At 30.0% G+C, this 20,453-nt stretch overlaps 1 protein-coding gene and 1 long non-coding RNA gene across 2 annotated transcripts in view; one reads left to right on the plus strand and one right to left on the minus strand.

Annotated features, from left to right (window-relative positions):
• Positions 1 to 20,453, plus strand: part of CCA (Crustacean cardioactive peptide) — a 123,511-nt gene that overhangs the window by 39,992 nt on the left and 63,066 nt on the right. Inside the window, exons 2-3 of the mRNA XM_071177855.1 lie at positions 2,480 to 2,575; positions 9,570 to 9,767. Of these exons, the coding sequence (XP_071033956.1) occupies positions 2,486 to 2,575; positions 9,570 to 9,767 (288 nt within the window). The 5' untranslated portion in view covers positions 2,480 to 2,485. The remainder of the gene's footprint in view (positions 1 to 2,479; positions 2,576 to 9,569; positions 9,768 to 20,453) is intronic.
• The window catches only part of LOC139425027 (uncharacterized), a 152,161-nt gene continuing 143,387 nt past the window's right edge, over positions 11,680 to 20,453 (minus strand). Inside the window, exon 3 of the long non-coding RNA XR_011636205.1 lies at positions 11,680 to 11,722. This is a non-coding gene — a long non-coding RNA (uncharacterized lncRNA). The remainder of the gene's footprint in view (positions 11,723 to 20,453) is intronic.

Genomic DNA, 20,453 nt, shown 5'->3' on the forward strand with positions numbered 1-20,453 from the left:
TATATATATATATATATATATATATATATATTTCATAGTTAAAATATTATTGCTAGCATTTTTTGAGGTACTATTGAAATTAAAAATATGGTGGTGTAGGGGGGGATTTGTTGCCGACAATGCCAACCATCATCTATGAAAAGGCACCCCACCATAGAATGTAGTTAACATGTCTTATATACTAGTGAATCGGAAATGTATTTTTGTAGTGGTAGACACACTACAGTACTCCCCCACCAGAATTATAGCTGCGATAGAATTCGATGAACGGATACCACTAGTTGTATCATTGCTGTTTTGTGAGAAACCGGTAGAGCTGTATTAAGATCACCGTGCTTTTTGCTGATCGTGAGAGCTGTATTAAGTTCTCTGTCGTAGTTGCTCCTGTGTTGCCATTAGCAGTCGAGTGTATGCAGGCCAACGTTGTGTGAGATCGAGACTGAGTAGAAACAGTGCGAGGAGGTGGATAATGTCGCAAGTAGCGAGTCAACTGTTCAATGTCGTTCGTCCATCGAAGTAGGCGTGTTCAAATCGTAGTGGGCGTTGCTGTCAAGTTACGCATGTTCATATGAAAGTGGCAGTTTTTGCCAACGTAGGTATGTTCACATCACGTCCGAAGGTCACCAATGTGGAGTGAGTGTTGTTGCCGACAATGCCAACTGTGAAAAGGCACCCCACCATAGAATCTAGTTAATATGTCTTATATAAAAGTGAATCGGAATTGTATTTTTGTAGTAGTAGACACACTACAGTGGCAACACTAGATTATGAATGAGAACAGTGCAAGTGATTTTAGATTTGAGCTTTTACTGCAAAGTTAGACGAGATTTTTCCCATCGTCATAGTTGAAGCTGGTCATTGGCATTTGATGCTAGGGATAAAAACTCAATTTTACGAGTCGTGTTAAAATTTTTCTTGATACTGTGGTGTAATCATCGTACTTGATTCGAGAAGTTCATGCTCTGGCGAACCTAAAAATTTCAACATACGCTCAAAGTATTTTTTGTAATCTCTTTGAACTGAACTGAAGTTTGAAAAATAAAATGTGATCATCGTAAAACTTCGTTACCATCGAAACCATCGTGATACTTTGTTCTTTACTTTACTTTTTACTTTACGTTTTCTCTTTTCGCAGTCTGCTTTACGTTTTTCCTCAGTTATTACTTGCTCGATTATTCTTGTATGTTTTTAATTTTGCTGTTAAGTTTTCATTAAAGTTATGTTTAAATTTAGCATTTCTCCTTTCTGTTATCTTTGGCGACAGACTTAACTAAACATGCAGATTTATAATAAACGCAACCGATTTCTCTCCAAAGATAAGTGGTGACCCGGACGTGATGCAATTATCAATTTTTCTTTTTGTACTGAATCGAAAACGCTTCACAACATTTGTTATCTTATTTTATAATCGAAATTAAGTATGATAACAATAGCATCTATTTTATTTATTGATAAAATAAGAACAAAATTGGCAGTAAATTTAATTCATTTCATTTTATCGGAAGGTATATATAACACTGGGGAACAAATTTTTGTTGCATTTATACAAATACTTGATCTTCAGGAGATTTCATATTTGAGAGCGCAAAGCTACAATTTTTTTTAAATGACATTTTTGGTGTATTTTTTGTCGAAATGTACAAGTTTAAAAACGTTATTTACATTAGGTTCGCATAAATGTCGCAAAACACTTCTAGGGAAGTTAAGGCATATCATCAGGATTAAAATTGCATACAAATCCATGACCGGAAATGTCGCTGTATGCGACTATGGGCACTTCTGTGTTATGAATTATTCAGCACCACGCGAAGAAACACTTCATAATAGGAAGCAACCCTAGCGGCGTATGTTGACATTTCCGGACATGGGTTCCAATAATGCAACTTTAATTCTGATGACGTGCCATAACTTCCCTATAATTTTGTCGCAACATTTACATTACCCCTTTGTTACGTATAACGTCTTCAAACTTGTATATTTCTACATAATACAGAATAAAAATGTCATTTTATCAAAATCTGTAACTTGGAGAATTGTAGATTTGAAATCAGTGATACGAAAGCGTCTAAAATCTGTTAAAAAAGTTGTTTCCTAATGTAATTTATGGTAATTGCAAATATTTTTCTGCCGCTGCTGGAATTGAAATAATTTTGCAATTAGATCTTTCTCTCTTTTCCGTGTAAGGTACAGCTTTGTTTCAAATTGTTACAAATGTTTCTTAAGAATAAATTCAACAGTCTTGTAATTTTGAATCAAACTAGAAGACACGCGAAATCTTGATTCAAGAAATAAGTCACATTTGTCCTCATTTAAGGGAAAATTATCCACCTATGTGCTAATCGGAGAAAAAGACTAGGAAACTCTTCCTTGCTTAGCACTTTTGTGTGTATTTATTTTTTTTAAATGATATTCTAATTATTTCTATTTTGTGCCTTGTCCTAAAACGAATATAATAATGAATTTACTTTTTTTCTTTCAGTATCCAATGAAAATGGTCAACAACACATGTTTAGTCTTTATAGCTTTATCTATCTTGGCTATTATCTTCACAGTTTCATCTGAATCCCTGGATCAAGTAAGAAAATAAACTTTTCTTTAAAAAATTATGTATAATCAAATTCATTTTTATTATCTACTTACTTAAAAGATTCTTTTTATCTTTAATTATTAGTCTATTTTATTTAAAAATAAGACAGAATTTTAGTGTTTGTTCTCACTTTTTTTTTTATTGAGTCTTAGCCCTTTCAAGATAAAATAAACACATTTTTAATTTATAGCAAAATGTAAATTGTAGCCCAACAAATACCTCCTAATTTCATGCGAATGAAAACTTTATAACTTCAAATAATATTATAACTTCTAATAATAATAATAATATTTTTGTCGTATCTAAAAAAAAATCAAAATATTATAAAAATGTCTAAGTATGAATGCACAAATGATTAAGTTTTTGGTAGATACCACTACCCCAGATTTTCGTTTAAGATTAAAACAAACTTTACTCAAGTGTTTATTTGTAAGAAATTCAAATTATTACAAAATCTGCAGAAATTTCATAAATATTAGCTGTTGCCTGCGGCATTGTCCACGCAGAAATACTTTGATTTCAATTTTAACTATTTTCGAGAGATGCTCGCTATATTGCCCAAAGTTCTCTAAGTATTGAATTTCAGAAATAGTTTAAAATCTATCTGACAGCCATCAAATCACATAAACCACTATAAGTACGAGTTCCGAACATTTCAACATATTAGGAAGCTGAAATACTAAAATTATTTCTTTTATCGTGAGATAAGAAAAAGCCCCACTTAAACTTAAAATTCCTACAGACATTTTAGAAAAAGTCAGAAATAATTCTAATTTACTTCGAAACTTTTTTTTTTATAAAAATACAAAATTATTCAACATAAATACATACCATATAACTAACTATTCAACACTAACTTTCACTCAAAACTACCGAACAAAATGAATTTAAATAAATATATCTAATATAATTACTTCGCAACTAAGTTTTTTATCAATAAGAATACAACTCAACGTATTACTAATTATTTAGCACTACTTAAATTATTTATTAAGACAACCTAACAAAATAAATTACTATGCAATGCCAATTGCATAATAATTCATTTTGCTAGGTTGTCTTAATACTGTTGCCAACTTGATAGAGAAATAATGGAGTTTTTCATGCCACGTAAGAGAATTATATAGATGTACAGGGAATTTAGAAAGTGTACAGGGAAGTGCGCATGTGCAGAGAATTTAGAAAAAAATATTTTGCCTGTCGTATAGTCCTTTTGTATCTTAATTAAACTTGCAAAATCAATTGCTCTTAAAGAAGAATTATTATATTCTAATTTTTTGAGACTAAATTAAGCCTATCAGTTTTTATTTATTAGAAGATTCATAATCATAATTTCTGAATTTTTTTTTTTTATTTAGCCTAAAAATTTGGAAACAGCAAATAAAATTTCATTTTTTTTTATTTATTTACAAACTTTTATCATTCTCTAAACCTTTATCATCTTAAATAGGCCGTTTTTGTATATTTATTCAAGAATATTTCAAACCTTATGAAAAATTTAATATGCTAAGAAACGCATGCTTTTGTAGAATTTTGAATTAGAAATACATAAAAAATTTTATATTCAATGACAAATATTGTTATTTCACTACCAGACAGTTTCATAATTTGAGCGAAAATGGAAATAGTAATAAAAAACGTAGGCATTTAGTAATAAATACTTGTATGTATTGACTCCATATTATTATAAATCTTCCTTAAATTTTTATATTATACAAAATCTCTAAAATTCCAAATTCTAAAATAGATTAGAAATAATATAGTTGATAACTTGAGTATTGAGATATGGATATTATTAAAAACAGACTTCATTATTCCTGTATCTTTAAAAATTGTATTTATCTTTTGATATAACAGACACTGTATAACTTTCCAAAGATGTTTAATGCAAAAAAAAAAAAAAAAATTGAGAATTATTATTGTAAAAATAATTACAACAAAAGACAGAATTTAAAGTATTTCAAAAGTCCTATACATTTTTATAAACCAGAAAATTTATAACCTTGTACAGTCGGAAGAAAACATTTAAGCAAGTTTAAAAGCACTAAAAATTATTGAATAAAAAACAGTTTTCATAGTTCACAGAAACCATGTCCCTGTTTTTATATCATGGAAAATTCATAATTTTTTAAAAAGCAATAACATTTAAAAGGCTCAGTAGCATTAAAAATTATTGCATGAAAACCATCTAAAAGTATTGCAAAAAAGTATGCGAGTTGATATGCAAAAAAATTCATAACGTTTAACAGTAAAAAAAATAGAAATATTTTCGAGAGTTTATTAAAATTAAAAATTATTTCAGCTCAAAAGAATGAGAGTATTGCGAAACCATATCATAAATTTGATATGCTAGAATTGTTGAGTTAAAAAATACTAGAAATATTTTAGAAAGTTTGCCATTAAAATTATCGCAAAAAAAAAGTTTCTGAGGTTCAGTATATTAGAAAATTCATAACTTTGTAGAGATAAAAAAAAATTGAAATGTTTTTGAAAGTTTATTACCATTTGAATTATTGCTACAAAATCGCATCTAAGGTTCGCCCTGTTCGGAAGTTCGTAACTTCGTTAAGTCGAAAAAAAAATTCGAAAAATTTTAGTTTCAGAGCATATTGACTTATAGGAAAAATAGAACAAGTTATTATTAAAAACGTCAATTGTTCAGTTTAGAAGATGTCTAAAATATTCTCTCTTTTGTTCCGCTATATTTGAAGCTAGGAAACGTTGATTACGAAACTTACGTCATTTCCTACGGATTTTAAGAAGTTTAAGTTTCTCCCAGTCTTTTGTTACTTTTCCTCATTCTATTTTTACACATTTGGAAATTTAAATGGCTTCTATTATTTTAACTGTTTAATTTTAAATGCTTGTTTTTGAAACAAAGAAAAAAACATAAAGCACATGTTGCCATTTAAAAGTAAGTGAAATACACACCGATTTTGAAATTTGAAATGATTTTACCGGTCACTTTTTCCATGTAAAAATGTGTTTTGTGCTGTATAAAAATATGTACATGTTGAATTATATAATAACTGTAAAATTATGTAATAATTGCGAATGAGAGCAGTTATATTTCTGCGTTTAACACGGAAAACCTTTCAATTATAAAAACACTTCCTCAACTTGCAATTACTTAAACTGTGAAATTAAAAAAATGATGATGACTTTTAATATAAAAATATAAGATGAAGATTTTTACTTTAAAATTAGGGGATTATGCATTATAATAATTAAAGAAATTTAACAAAAATTAAAAATACATTGAAATACAAAAAATTAAAGCTTTTTTGAAAAAAAAGTAAACAAAATTTTAATGACCGTATGTTTTTCATAGTTAAATATATTTTACGTTGTGCTATTTATTTATTTAAAAACGTAACGCGTTTATGTAATTTTTGTTTTTAAAAAATGAATGCATTTCTTTTAGCAACGTAGAAATTATTTTAGCCAACCTAAGCCTTGCTCATTAAGGTATAGTTATCGTTTCAATAAAGTAAATATATATTTCAAATTAGTGATAAAATAACAAAACATTTAAAATTTTATGGATATTTAAATTATATTACATAAATTATATAATAGTTTTTATTTATTTTATTATAATTATAATACTATTAAAATAATTACGATTATTATTTTGTTTTATAACCATCATTGAACAGCCTACCCAATTTCGGATTTACGACTATTAATTTTCAACTCCGTAACCTTGTAATTTTGAACCTAATCCAGAAGACAGAGGAACTCTTGGATCAAGTATTGGGAAAAATTCAACTTCGTGATGGAACTGACCCACTTTTGCGTTACAAAGAGAGGAAAACCCCGAAAACCTCCCAAGGTGAGCCAGACGCCAAGGGCAAATGATCCATCCACCACTGAGGATATTTTATGTCAGCACTATGGTCAGTGCGAGCCGGGCGCGGAATCCGTATCGACCAGCCTTTGCTGGAATTTGAACCCGGTTCAACGCTTTATCCTCTCAGCCACCCAAGTTCTCTGATTATAATTATTTTTTTTTTTTGTCGAATGCCTGTTTTGGCAGTGGGGGTGCGATTGTTCCTGTTTTTCAGTGGCGCCATCTATGGCCAGGAATTCGACTTCTCTCACGCCATTTACACAATCACAACCCGTTTATAGGGCGGGTCACATTCACACACAAAGAAGAAAAGACATAGAACGCACAGAGAGAGAAAGAAACATCCATACCTTACCCGGGATTCGAATACAGGACCTTTCTGATGCAAGGACAGTTCCCTGCCCCCTACACAGGCCGGTCGGCATAATTATTTTTATAATTATTGTTATAACTATTGTTATAATTATTCTTATAATTATTGTTATAATAATTAGTAATATTATAATTGTTAAACTAATAATATATCGAATAAGTGCTAAATTGATTTATATTATTGATGAATTTAAAAAAAAAGAATGAACTTTCTGTTCTGTCTCTACCATCAACAGTTATGATTTTAATTATCCACGTAAAAAAAGAGGTCTTAAGTTTGATAGAAAACATTTTACTAGACTCCTCATCGGTTATTTACTTAGAACAGCTTAAATTCAACATTTACTCATAATAAAAAAAAAAACTATCTTGAAATTTAACAGCACTCGCTTTCTTATTGGATTAAAATAAGCAGCTTTAACTCAGTCTGTCTGAACATATTTACATATTTCAAACTTTATCGCTTGAAGTAAAAAGCTTGAGATGCCATTAAATAATACGACGAATACTAAAGGGCAAGTGTTTTAAATAAATATTTCGGCGATTTATGTGAAAAAAATTCAAGAGAAACCATAAATGTACAGTTTATGAATTGAAAAGTGCCGTCATTTCGACTTTCATTATTCTTTATTGTACCTTTAAAATGTACTTCAATCGCTAATTTTAACTAAATTGTATAAATTTTGCATTGGTAAATATATGCATGATTAAAAAGATAGAAAAAAAGACTATTCTTCCTAATGTACATAATTTAGATATTTGAACATTCAGTGAAATATTTACACTAGAGTGCAACTGAAGGGATTATATTTTGTGAAATATTCTTATTTACATGTAATAATTAATTTAAAAGTTTTCTTGAATCAAATTATAACAAATATTTATTATGCAGTTATCTGTGAACTTTCGTCAACTGAATAACTAAATTGGTTAAGGTTTATTTGAATTATTAACTTTACATTTGTCATAACTTGCTTGCTTATAAAAAAGAATCTTGGAATAAAAATTGGTTATTTTTGCAGGATAATAGCTTTGTTATCAAGTTGTTATTTAAGTAGCAGTGTGAAACAAATTATTAATAAACTGTCTTGGTGATTAATACACAGAGTACAGTGAAAGTATCTATTGGGACATTGGAAATAAGACATTCAAATCTGCAGCAGACTATTAAGCATTCCTAGGTTTAAATCTATCTGTAATAATAAAGTGGATTTGCTTACAGCTATTAAGAATTTCAGAATTACTTTAGACAGTAATAGTTTTCCTTTTAATTATTGTAACTATATTCTTTTGATTCAAAATTTTTTAAAGATATTCAATTAATTTTGTCGATTTTGAAGTCCGCCTATACGGTGAAGATAAGGATTTTTTGTTCCAGATGAATATAGATGGCAATACTTAGTTAAAACATTTTTTCGTTAGTTTGGCTTGCTTTCATATTTTTCGTAAGAGAACAACACTGGATTTTTTTAATTTCACTTAATTGTTTTAAAGAAATGGCTATTAATATTTTTCGGTCATTTTAACTGTGACTTTCACTTAGTTGATTTTATATGTAGACGTGATGTCCTGAGTCTACTTTTGACTTCAGTTATTTTCGTTTGAAATTGTGTTTCCCTGGATATTCAATTTTATTTTGATTATTATGTTCTTATTTTTTTCTGTTATGGGGCCTTGAGGTACTGTCAGTTTTTGGTATAACCACTGACTACAGAAAGGCTCCAGCATGTTAGCGTGATCCCTGATGAAGTACTGCTTTTGCTAACATGCGTATCTTTAAAATTTGTCTGATTTTTACTTAAATTCTCACATTTTCATTTAAAATGTTAAGCATTCTCCTAATAAAAAAATTGCAGAACCTCGCGTGTCTACTTTTATACTGTAGTGGGAAATGGGGGGAGAAGAGAAATATACAAACTTGCTTTTATTGGATTCTCTTTATGTAAAGTCACGGTGGTTCAGAATATAGAGTACTCGCGTCCCAATGTGGAGCCCTAGGTTCGAAATCCAGCGATAACTGGTCGATACGAATATTGAGAATGACTCGCACCAACCACAATGCTGACGTAAAATATCCTCAGTGGTATATAGGTTTTGGTTTAAAAGTCGCTTAATCGTCAGTCTAACCGTGGAAAGTTTTGTGGTTGAGTATGCGGGTTTATACATATGAAAGTCCTCTATGAGGGCAAGTATGTCACAATACTTACCTGCTTATAGTCAAGGTTTGTCTCAGAATTTCATAGCTATGAAGCTGCGCATTGATATGCCTAAACCTAAGAACAGGTTGACTGTTCAAAAATAATAAAATAAGATTATATTTATGTGAAGAACAGCTAAAATTGAAATTCATTAATTAATACTTTTAGGGAAAAAAAGCTTCATAACACTTACAGGCTTGCTAAAAATTACTATAAAAATGACAAAATTAATAGATTTTTTTGGTAAATAAAACTAAAATCAGTTTCTAACGCCAGGCTAATAAATTTTAGGCTCATAAGACAAATATACCGATTTTTAGTAATCCTTACACCTTTTTTGGTCTCAATAATTATGCACGTTATAATTGAAACTATAATAATAATGTTTTTAATTCCCTAAAATGTAATCTGTGATTCATTATATCTTAATTGTCAGTAAAGATTATGAAATTATATATTTAGGGAGATCCAATTCTTTTGCAGGCGTTTTATAATTGTTTTAAAAATTTAATACAACTGAGCAATTACAGGAAAATTCAGAGAACACATTTTATTACAGGATCAAATGGATCTTCCAGTCCTGCAGAAACGACCGTTCTGCAATGCATTCACTGGCTGTGGTAGGAAGAGGAACAGCCTCAGGAGTGAAAACTCTGTCGACATCTTTGGGAACAGGAGGAGCAGTCAAAACAAAATCTACGCTCTTATTCAACAAAAGTTGGCCGAGGTTGAAGCACTGCGAGGAGCTCTGGATGAGGTAAATTAAAAAAAATAATTTTAATAAAAAGTAATCATTATTACCTTTATTGCAATTCTTTAAATGCCTTAGAATGTTGTAGTAAAACTTATAGAAGTATCTCAATAAGTTTGTAATTCCAGCTACACTTATCCTATTGCGAAATTTGAGATTTATAATTTTAAAGTGGACGCTAATGAAAAGAAATTTGCTACTTTATTACTACATTAACACCATTTTTTTTAAAAAAAATATGATGACAGTACGAAACCTGATATAAGAATTGACAAATTGCGTCTGAAGGGCATCAATTTGAGCAAAATTACGTAACTATAACAAAACTTTTCAGTGAAACTTTCATTCACTGATCAGAAAATAAGAAATAAAGGTTTTCCAACTAACAAAGGGTATATTTCTTCTGGGCAGTGTTAAATAATGTAGAATGAAAACGAAGTATAACACAAATAGTATAGTTTTAAAGACACGACAACTTCAGTACTGTAACAAGAATCATCACCTTTGGCAAGACGCAAAATCATGGTATTTCCTGTTGAGTCAAAAAGATTGTCTATCTTTGTTAATTACATAATTAGTACCATGTGTTATCCTACTTTATTTACAACAGCTCAGGAGAAAGAATTTTTGTATACTAGATAATCTTTAACAATACTATTTTTGATTAAGAAATAAAAATTTAGATGAAAAGTTTTATCACAGTAACGTAACACTTATATTAAGAAATAAATTCGGACAAAGTTATGTCATTCAGACGAAATTTATCACCAAAATTATTCTTATCAGGGTTCATTGGAAAAATTGGTATTATTGTTGCAATAAAGCAACAATTTTTGTTTCTCAATAGCCTCCAAATAGGAATACGCCAATGAATTTCCAGCAATTTATGGTTGATTCACAGCAAAATTTATCACGAATATTACAATTGTTACCTTTAAAAAATGTTAATATTCTAGATATAATAGGTAATGGTTCACATAATGCCAGCATTTGAAAGTCTTATATTGGACCTAGTACTACTTATGAACAAATATTTAGCATTTAAGAAAAGAAACCTTATGGCGAAGTCTGTTGCAGTTTACTTGATTGCTTAAACGATTTATAAATCAAGTTACCAATTGTATTCATATTATTTTGAAATATATTTAGTAATGAAATTTTGAATATAATAAAGTGATATGTTATTTCCGTCTAGTAACGTAGCTATACTTATATTTAACTTTATGAGTATGTTGTTATACTTTTCTACTTAATTTCTACTCATATTTGCCCTCTGCATCTTCATTTAAGGATGGAGGGCTGTGGTAACCCAGTAGTTAAAGCATCGGATTTCACGCCGGAGAAATCGGGGTTCGATCTTTAAATGTTTTTTTTTCATTTTTTTTTCAATGGCAGGCACTGAATTTGAATCTTTGCCTATACTACACCAGAATTGTTGCTCATTTCACGTTACCCAGTGGGCACCTGTGAACCAAAGTCACGGAGGCGAGCAACATTGCCCACGCCACACTGCCACAAACCCGTTTATGGGGTGGGCCACATTCACACATCATACACACACACAACAGAGGACAGCACAAAGAGAGATAGAAACATCCATGTCCAGAGCGGGATTCGAACCCGCAGCCTATGGCTTCGCAGTCAGGCACGCTAACCGCTCGGCCACCTGGCCGGCCGATCTTTAAATCTGTTAAGACTCACCTAGATCATGCTATATGCATGCTCGTAAAAGCAGCTCATAGTCCTCTGGTCGGTCGCTGAGAAGTACCACGGGTACAGGGATCTGGACATTATTTCCTTCCTCTTCCGATCCATATCTAAATTGTGAAAGTTGCCTCACGCATGAGTGATGTTGACATCTCTGCTACGTCATATTCAAAAAGTCAATGATCGGTTAACTGGGCTTGTCCAGTTATCATTAGAAACAACAACATTTAAGGATAGATGATTTTTAGCCTGCCCTATAACGATTATATAAAAAATACTTGATTAATACAATGAAATAAGTCGCCTTTTTATACGCTTAAATATTCTAAGCATCGCTGCTCATAATCTGTTAGTGAATGCATTCTTTAGTTTAATATAAAATGCATAGTTTAATGTAATAACAAATATTTAACAGGTTTTTTTCATTATAAATAGTTAGTAAAATAATTTTTATAACAAAGAAATTGCTTCATGCATTAACTAGATGAACTGGTTTCTATAAGCTAAAAATCTTTTTGTATGAAAAAGTATGGAAGTATGAAAAAGCATAAAATTAAAATTTCTTACAATATTAAATACAAATTGTACTTAAAAATGTTTTCTAATTAGCCTATAACTCAAGTGGGAAAAATGACAATAAGTTTTTGGAAAATATATGTTTATTTAAACCTGTTCAGATCTATAAGTATAAGAGATTTTAAAATAACAGAATGTAAAAGATTAATTTTGAATATGTTATTTTGATAATAAATCATACACGAATAATTAATTCATCGTAATAATTATCTTTAGGAAATGTGATCAACTTACTAATTATTTCTCTAATATTTCTATTTATATAAAACACGAACAAGAATTAAATAATTTTTACTTCTTGAAGAATCACTCGTGTTTAATTAATATCAAAAACTAATTGCATATTTTCAATCTTTTAAAATTATGCTTTACGCAAAGTTAATAGATTTTGTTCAGTGTATACATCAAAGGAGGCTGTGATTTTAGGGATTATTTTAATTACTTGCATCTGTATTTGTTTTAATGTGATATAAAACTACGAGTATCACTAAATGAAATGATATTATATAAAATAGCAATAAAATATTATAAATTGTTTAACTAGTTGATCTCTTAACAACAAACAGCAACTCTAACATTAAATTATATATTACTGTGGAAAATCAAAACATTTAATATAAAAGTAAATTAAGAGATAGAATGTAATTTAATATTTTTTATATGTAAGCACATTATTAAAATTAATTACTCTATGATTATCATTCTTCGAAAACTGGTTCGTTTTTTTTGTATTTTTATTGTAATTGTAAGTAAAACCACTGTAGTGTAACCGAAAAAAAAAAAAAAGAATTCAATATAGTAATCCGCATTTTAAGTTGAGGGAAAAAGTTTTTGGGCTATACAAGTTTTTCTCTAGAGTTTGAATAAGTTTAAAATACTTGTCAGTTTTATTAAAATTTCAAATGTTTTTAAAAAAAATATGAATATTTTCTTTTAAAAAAATTAATGAATTAATTTAAAATAGATTGCGTTTTTTAATTAATAAATTCTTTGATAAACCATTATTTTTTTAATTTTATTTAGTGAAAAGTAATTAGTTTTAGCGTACCTAGGATTTAGAGGATTAGAGGATTTTTCTAAACAAAATTTTTGAAAACAATATACATTGTAACCTGCTTTATTTTGACCAATTTGACATAAAGTATACGATAACACTCAAAAGAACTTCCAAAGTTACAGCAAAAATACTCAAACTCACATACTGATGACTAGACAGCGGATAATATGCAATTGCGTACGTGCATATGCAATTGCATATTTTAGCAGTGCATATAAATGCATAAAAAGGTATATTTGCTCTTATAAATGCATATTTTCAGCATTTTATGGCTTTTCCCTCCTAAAACCATATCACTATTCTTTTTATGTTAGCATAAGGAACGCTTTAAATTTTGTTTTGTCGTTCTTTATCACCTGAAAGGGTCAGCTGGGTTGATGTTGCTGGGGGTGATTGCAATCACGTGAAAAAGATGTAGGAATGAGGTGTGTGTCGGGAAGGGGGGTACAAAGGGCTCACCCAAACAGACATTCGTCACAGAAACCTCAGAAAGGGATGGTCAGATATTCTATGAAGGGATGTCTTTTCCTGGAATAAATAATTGTCAATCTGTGTGGGAAAAATAAGGCTTCTGTGGTAGGTAGAAAATGACCTCCTTTCCTGTGATTGATTAGTTAAAAGGTGGAGTGAATACATTTTCGGAGAGAGCTGCTATTCTAACATATTTCGATAGTCCATCCGATAGATAGATAGTTTCGACATCCATCAGTTGAATACGTAGTTAGTGAAGCTTCGAACGTGATTTTTGACTGCTGAATTTTATAATATGCCAAAAATTAAGTCGACTAAATCAAATTTAATGAAGACATGGATTTCGGACTATGGGAAGGACTTTACGACCGATGGGGAAATAGTATTTTGTGTGATTTGTCAAAAACACATTTCCTGTGAAAAAAAGTACCAAATCGATCAACATATAAAGACTAATGCTCACTCCGCGAAGAAAAAGCAGAATACAAAAGGATTTGTTCAAAGTTTATTAACTATTCCTGTTCAAGCAGCTAAAAAGGAAAGTGATTTTTCTAGTGATTTATGCAAAGCCTTAGTAAGCAGCAATATTCCTTTAAAAAAGTTAAATAATCCAAACTTAAGACAGTTTTTAAAAAAATATTGTACCAATCAGATCATTCCCGATGAATCGACTTTAAGAAAGAACTACCTTCAACCGATATATAACGAAGTACTGGATGATATTCGACGAGATATTGGAGATGGCCCTATATGGATTGAAGTCGATGAGACGACAGATAAGTGCGGTCGCTATATTGCTCATTTTATTTGTGGAAAAATGGATAATATTCCTACTCGACCACATCTTCTAGCAAGCAAAGCCCTTGAAAAAGTCAATCATTCAACCATAGCAAGGTTTGTCAATGATTCTATCAGATTATTATGGCCTGATAGAGATGGTTCTGAAGATGTTTTGATTTTTGTCAGTGATGCCGCTCCGTATATGGTCAAATCTGCAGCAGCACTGGAAATTTTTTATCCCAGAATGCTTCATATTACATGTTTGGCTCATGCTGTTCACAGACTGGCTGAGACTGTTCGAGAAGTATTCTCCTCTGTGAATGATTTAATTTCTAGTATCAAGAAAGTTTTTCTCAAGGCACCTGTGCGCATAAAATTGTATAAAGAAATGTATCCTGATTTGCCCTTACCTCCACAGCCTGTGATAACTAGGTGGGGTACATGGATTGAAGCTGCACGTTTTTACGCTAATAATTTTGATGCAATAAAGTCAGTTGTAGATGCAATTGACAATTCCTGTGCTTCTTCAGTTCATGTCACAAAAGAATTACTACAGGATATCTCTTTGCAGAAGGACTTGGCCATAATTGACACTCTCTTTTCTTTCTTAAGTGGAGCAATAACAAAGCTCGAAACACGAGGTCTTCCCCTGGCTGAGACCATATCCGAAATTGAAAAAATTCAACAGTGCATCAATGCTCTTCCAGACTCAGTTGGGAAGAAAGTAAAAGAAAAATGGTGTTTCGTTCAAAACAAAAATTCGGGTTTTGTAGCAGTGAAGAAGATAAATGATTTTCTGAATGGAAACGGAACTGAACTTCCAGAGAAAGTAAAACCAATGAGTACGAAATTGTGCAAGTTTTGTCCAATAACATCGGTTGACGTGGATTTTCTGCTTTCAAAATAATCTTTGATGATCGACGACATCAATTCACCCTTGAAAATTTGGAAAAACACTTAGTTGTGCATTGCAACAAAAATTATTCAGTTTAATAAAATCTTTCCGGAAAATGCGATGATTTTTCGTCTCTCATTTATCATACTTCAGTTTTAGGCTTTTTCTTCAGAAATGTGTAGATTCAAGAAAGAAATATTTTGATTTTCTTCCTTTTAACAAAAAAATGTTTCAGCTGTGTTTGTTGGAAAAAGTAAGTATTTAAATAAGTTGAACTCTTAATTTCTATTTTAAGTGCATATTTCTAGTTTTAAGAGCATATATTCAAGTTTTTTAGTGCATATTTGCATGCATATTTTGCCCGTTTTTTAGTGCATATAATCCGCTGTCTACTGATGCCAGAAAACATCACACCCACTTTCTCAATTGGAATCGTTTGTAAACTCACATATTTTATTTAAAGTTATTTATTCAAAATTTTGTCTTTAAATCTGTTTTTCTCTATTTACATTTTTTTCCATCCTGCATAAGATTTCTCGACTTCTAATAAACCTATTAAGTTAAAACTTAGTAATGGGTTCGAGTGCAACATGTTGCTTAAATTCATACTATCGCTTTGAATTTTGGTAAATATTTAATAATTTTTTGATCGAAATAATTGTTTTCATAAAACAATTATTTTGATCCAAAAAATATTAACTATTTTGTGGCGGAAAATTAAATTTTTTCTCTTAAATAAATTTAAATTAAAAAAAACTTTTTATTTTTCAATTTATATGAGCTCGTATGATTTTAAAAACAACATACTTTACAGCCTATTAAAAGTTATTTCAAATACATTAATGCTTTTTTGATGAAAACCCCTTAACAACTTAAGACCCCTTAACATCAAAAAATTATGACGACTACTCTAAAAATGATGTAGTAAAACACTAATGTTTAAAGGAAACAACACCGGAAACAGTGTTTTGTGTAGTAAAACACCAGGGATATTCCATTACACTTTTTTTGGCAAAAAGGGGATGCCACAATTTTCATTGTTCAGTAACACCATGTTCATTAATGATATTATGACAAAATTCACATAAGAAAGTGTAACGTTATTTTACGATACAATTAAATGAAAGAAAAACTAATTTAGAATGCATGCACTCATTAACTCTTAAAATAAAATCAAGAGAATATTACAATGAATTTAAAGTAAGCTTTGTCAAAAGGAAGCGGATATAAATAAAGTATTATAAAATTATTTACCTTACAAAAATATAAGCAATTTTATTAGTCAGTTAAGTTAATTCACCGTAATTTATATAATTTATGATAGAAGTTAAATTCAACGTGGCTTATACGTTCTAATTCCTTTTGTTTCCCTATTATTTTAATCCGGAAATTTTTCACCGTCCAGAATTATTATTTTAATTTATAGCTGTACAATTAAGTATAGGTAAAACTATGAAAGGTAACATAAGAACAGGTAAGAAGAGGTAATAGGAAATTCCAATAACACTAATCTTATTTCTTATTTGTTCATTTATTTATTTTGCTCTATCGAATAAAGGCAAGAAAAACAATGAAGTGACTGTGCTACCACTTAAAATATCGGCCCAATCTAAAAGCTCTTAGTCTCACTGTTTAGTGTAAATTTATGAAGAACACAAATTGTTGTTCTTCACAACTGGCAATTTCAATGGATAAATTAACTGTATCTACAAATGTATCAATTAGTAAAAACGTGTATATAGATTAGCTATATAACTGCATGACACTGTAATTTAGAGAATAGTAATTTGCCAGATAAATATATGTACAGTAGGGAACCGATTATCCGGAACGATCGGGACCATCGATATTCCGGATAACTGATTTTTCCGGTTTTCTGAATCGCTACAAAAAGCCGTTTTTTTATAGTTAAACCCAACGAAAAAAAAAATTAAAAATAATCTTAAAAGGAAAAAACGATTAAGTAATACATTAATGATTATTTCCAAAATGATGGTAAGGTAAACATCTTTAAAAAAAGAAAGAAAAATCCTAAATTCTTATGAGGAAAAAAAAATTTTTTTTTTAAATGGCGGGAAAACTAATCGAATTTCGTTCCGGTTTTTTGGTTTTCCGGTTTTCTGATTTCCAGATAACGGGTTCTGTACTGTAATTAAAAAATACTCTGTAAAACATTTGCATAAAGTACCTAGATACAGATAGAACTGTGATAGATAATATAAAAGCAGGTTTTATTGCACTAATCTTTTTTCCCCCTGCTCCATGTATTAAGACCAAGGAAAGCAATGAAGCAAACAGTAACTGTGTTAAACCTCCTAATATTTCGAGTATCAGCTTCAATCTAGATTCACTCTGTCTCGATGTTTCGTATCAATTTATGAAGAACACCGACTGTTTTTAGTCTGACTAGTCATCTTCATCAACTGCCATTGTTAATGGATAAGTTAAACTACAGATTCCGTGACTTGGGAAGGTCTCCAGTACATGAGGCAAACAGCATGTGGGAAGGCGGAATGGCCCCTAATGGAAAGGCTCAATCACCCTGATGGATGCCATTGTTCAGGATGACCATTTGTGTACGAGTGTTTGCTGGATATCTGGAAATGATTCATCAAGAAAGATGCTAGAACAACAGAAATCAATTTATGACATTGAGAAAGAAATTCCTCAACGTTTCTTCTTTAAACATTTTTGGGGGATTCATAAATGTATCAATTATTGTAGAATGTGTGATGTAAAAAAAAATAGAAGTTGGCTGTAATTTAAAAACCATTAATCAATCAGATAAATGTAATTATAAAAAGGCCTATTCGGGAAAAATAATTATGTAAGATGCCTGATTTAGGAGAGCATAAAATAGCAGAAGAGACTAATAAATGATAATTTTAAAGAAAGGTGAGAAAGGTAGAACAGCAGAAATCAATTTATGATGTTTCAAAAGAAAATTCTTAGCGTCACTTCGGTGAACATTTTTGGGGGATTCATAAATGTATCAATTACTGTAGAATGTGTGATGTAAAAAAATAGAAGTTGGCTGTAATTTAAAAACCATAATCAATCAGATAAATGTAGTTAAGGACCTATTCGATAAAAATAATTATATAAGATGCCTGATTTAGGAGCGTATAAAATCGCAGAAGAGAATAATAAAAGATAATTTTAAAGAAAGGTGAAATGTCAAGTCTGTTAATAAATGATCATTTAAACTCCAATTGACTTATAACAAGTGTAAAAAAAAACTGAAATATTAGCTTTTAATGAATAAAAATAAAAACATTTGTAATTAATATATCACCGTAATTACGTATATATTGTTTAAAGTAGAAAATTTAAGGCGCGTAACTTACTAGGTACAGGTTGTGGTGTAATTACCGTTCATTAATTTTTACGGAATTCTAAACAAAACGAAAAATTTGGACATTAAGGGGGGATTGCATTTAAGTGAAGATAAACCAAAACAGGGTGTCAGAAAAGGGGCATGAAAAACACAAAAACCAGTTTGGTTGCCAAAGGAAACATGTTTCAAATAATCACCTTTCACTCACTTTCAATTTCTCAGGGAATCCAACCTAGTTTTAATGTTTTTATTTCATTTCTTCCTTAATAGATATCAAGTCTTGATAACGTTTTTACCTTTTCTGCTCAATTTAATAGTGTTTTGAGACCCCAATTAGATATATTAAAAATATGGGATAAATTGGATAAGACTGGGTATTTCGATTGCGACGAAATTAGTTCAGCTTTCTGATGGATGAACTCTGAATTACATTTGACTAGTTAAGAAGTACCAACCATATTGGCGTGTTATTGTTGATTATTTCTCAGCGTGTGTGTAGATAAGCTATGTCAACTATCTGTTTTTAAACCAACTTTATTCATTGGTCATAACTGTAATAAAATTTTTTATATATTTATTAAAGGTTCATATTTAGACAACAAATAATAAGGATTTAGTCCAATGAAGTTCTGTTTCGTTTCGATAACCAATGCTCTCGTGGCAAGACTGAATGCTACCCAATTTTGTCCTCCCTTAATGTGCGTATGTATGGCTCATGAAACCTATAGTGCGGCAGAGGAAGAAGATAACTAAAATCCAAAGCTGAACAAATGCTTTAGATCCTATGACCATTTTCAAAGCGCAAAAAGTCTTGTTTTTATATTTAGCAGTGACATCTTTCTTATTTTTACTTCACTGTGCAGTTTATGCTCGCTAAGTCGAGCTACCAAATTAATCCGTGATGAGGTCTTCTCTCTTCTAAAAGGAGTTTTATTCCACTTTCTTCTCTATATATTTTTAATTTATTTTGACGATGGTTCTAAAAATACATATTAAGAGCCGTGGTAAAGTAACTGTTTGTATTTATGTAATGGTAAATTATTGTATAATATGGATAATAAATGTATCAATGATGCATTATCGACTCCGAATAAGATTTCTATTTCCTTCCTATGAATTCGTATTTTATACTCTCAAAATAAGAACGATTGTCCGCAATTTGGAAAATAGGGTAGTTATGGTGCTGATAATTATTTAAGAGCGAAGTCAAAAATTTGGACATTTTCGAACTTAATATTTTCTAAGACTAATTCGGCATATTTCAGAAAATATTTAAACAAATTAAAAAGTATGATATGCATTCTAAAACTAATTTATTTGAAGATAATTGCTTGTGAAAAAGCTTATTATTAAACCGTTATTTACTACTAATTAGTAGTGACCGTAAAATGCTTAAAATGCAAAGTTCATGAATTATTACAATTACTTTAAAATATGTGAACTTAATTGGCAAAATTCAAAATTTAAACGAAAAATTTCGAGAAAATTTTTAAAAAAGATCGTAATTATAAATTAATTTTTTTTTTGAAAATTCTGTAAAATATTTTGTTCACTAACTAGAAGTTAGTATTTTGTTATGTCATTGTAAAGTTCTGTTTTTTATAAACTTTCCTCGTAACAGAAGAAATAACGAAACTTAATTCTGACTTGAACTGAATGTAGATTTACTGGTAAACAAATTCAGAAAAAGGCATACAGTGCCAAATAAAGGGCTTAAGCTTACTTTCAAATTATTCCCAGATTTTTATAAAGAGAAACGTTATACTAGCTTAAAAGCATAAATAAATAAGGAATGTTTATTTTTACAACAGATTTTGACATATAACGAAAGATAAACCAAGAAAATAAGTAGTAAAAATATAAATTTTG

Source organism: Parasteatoda tepidariorum, chromosome 2, assembly GCF_043381705.1.
Source record: "Parasteatoda tepidariorum isolate YZ-2023 chromosome 2, CAS_Ptep_4.0, whole genome shotgun sequence".
Classification (NCBI taxonomy): Eukaryota; Metazoa; Arthropoda; class Arachnida; order Araneae; family Theridiidae; genus Parasteatoda; species Parasteatoda tepidariorum.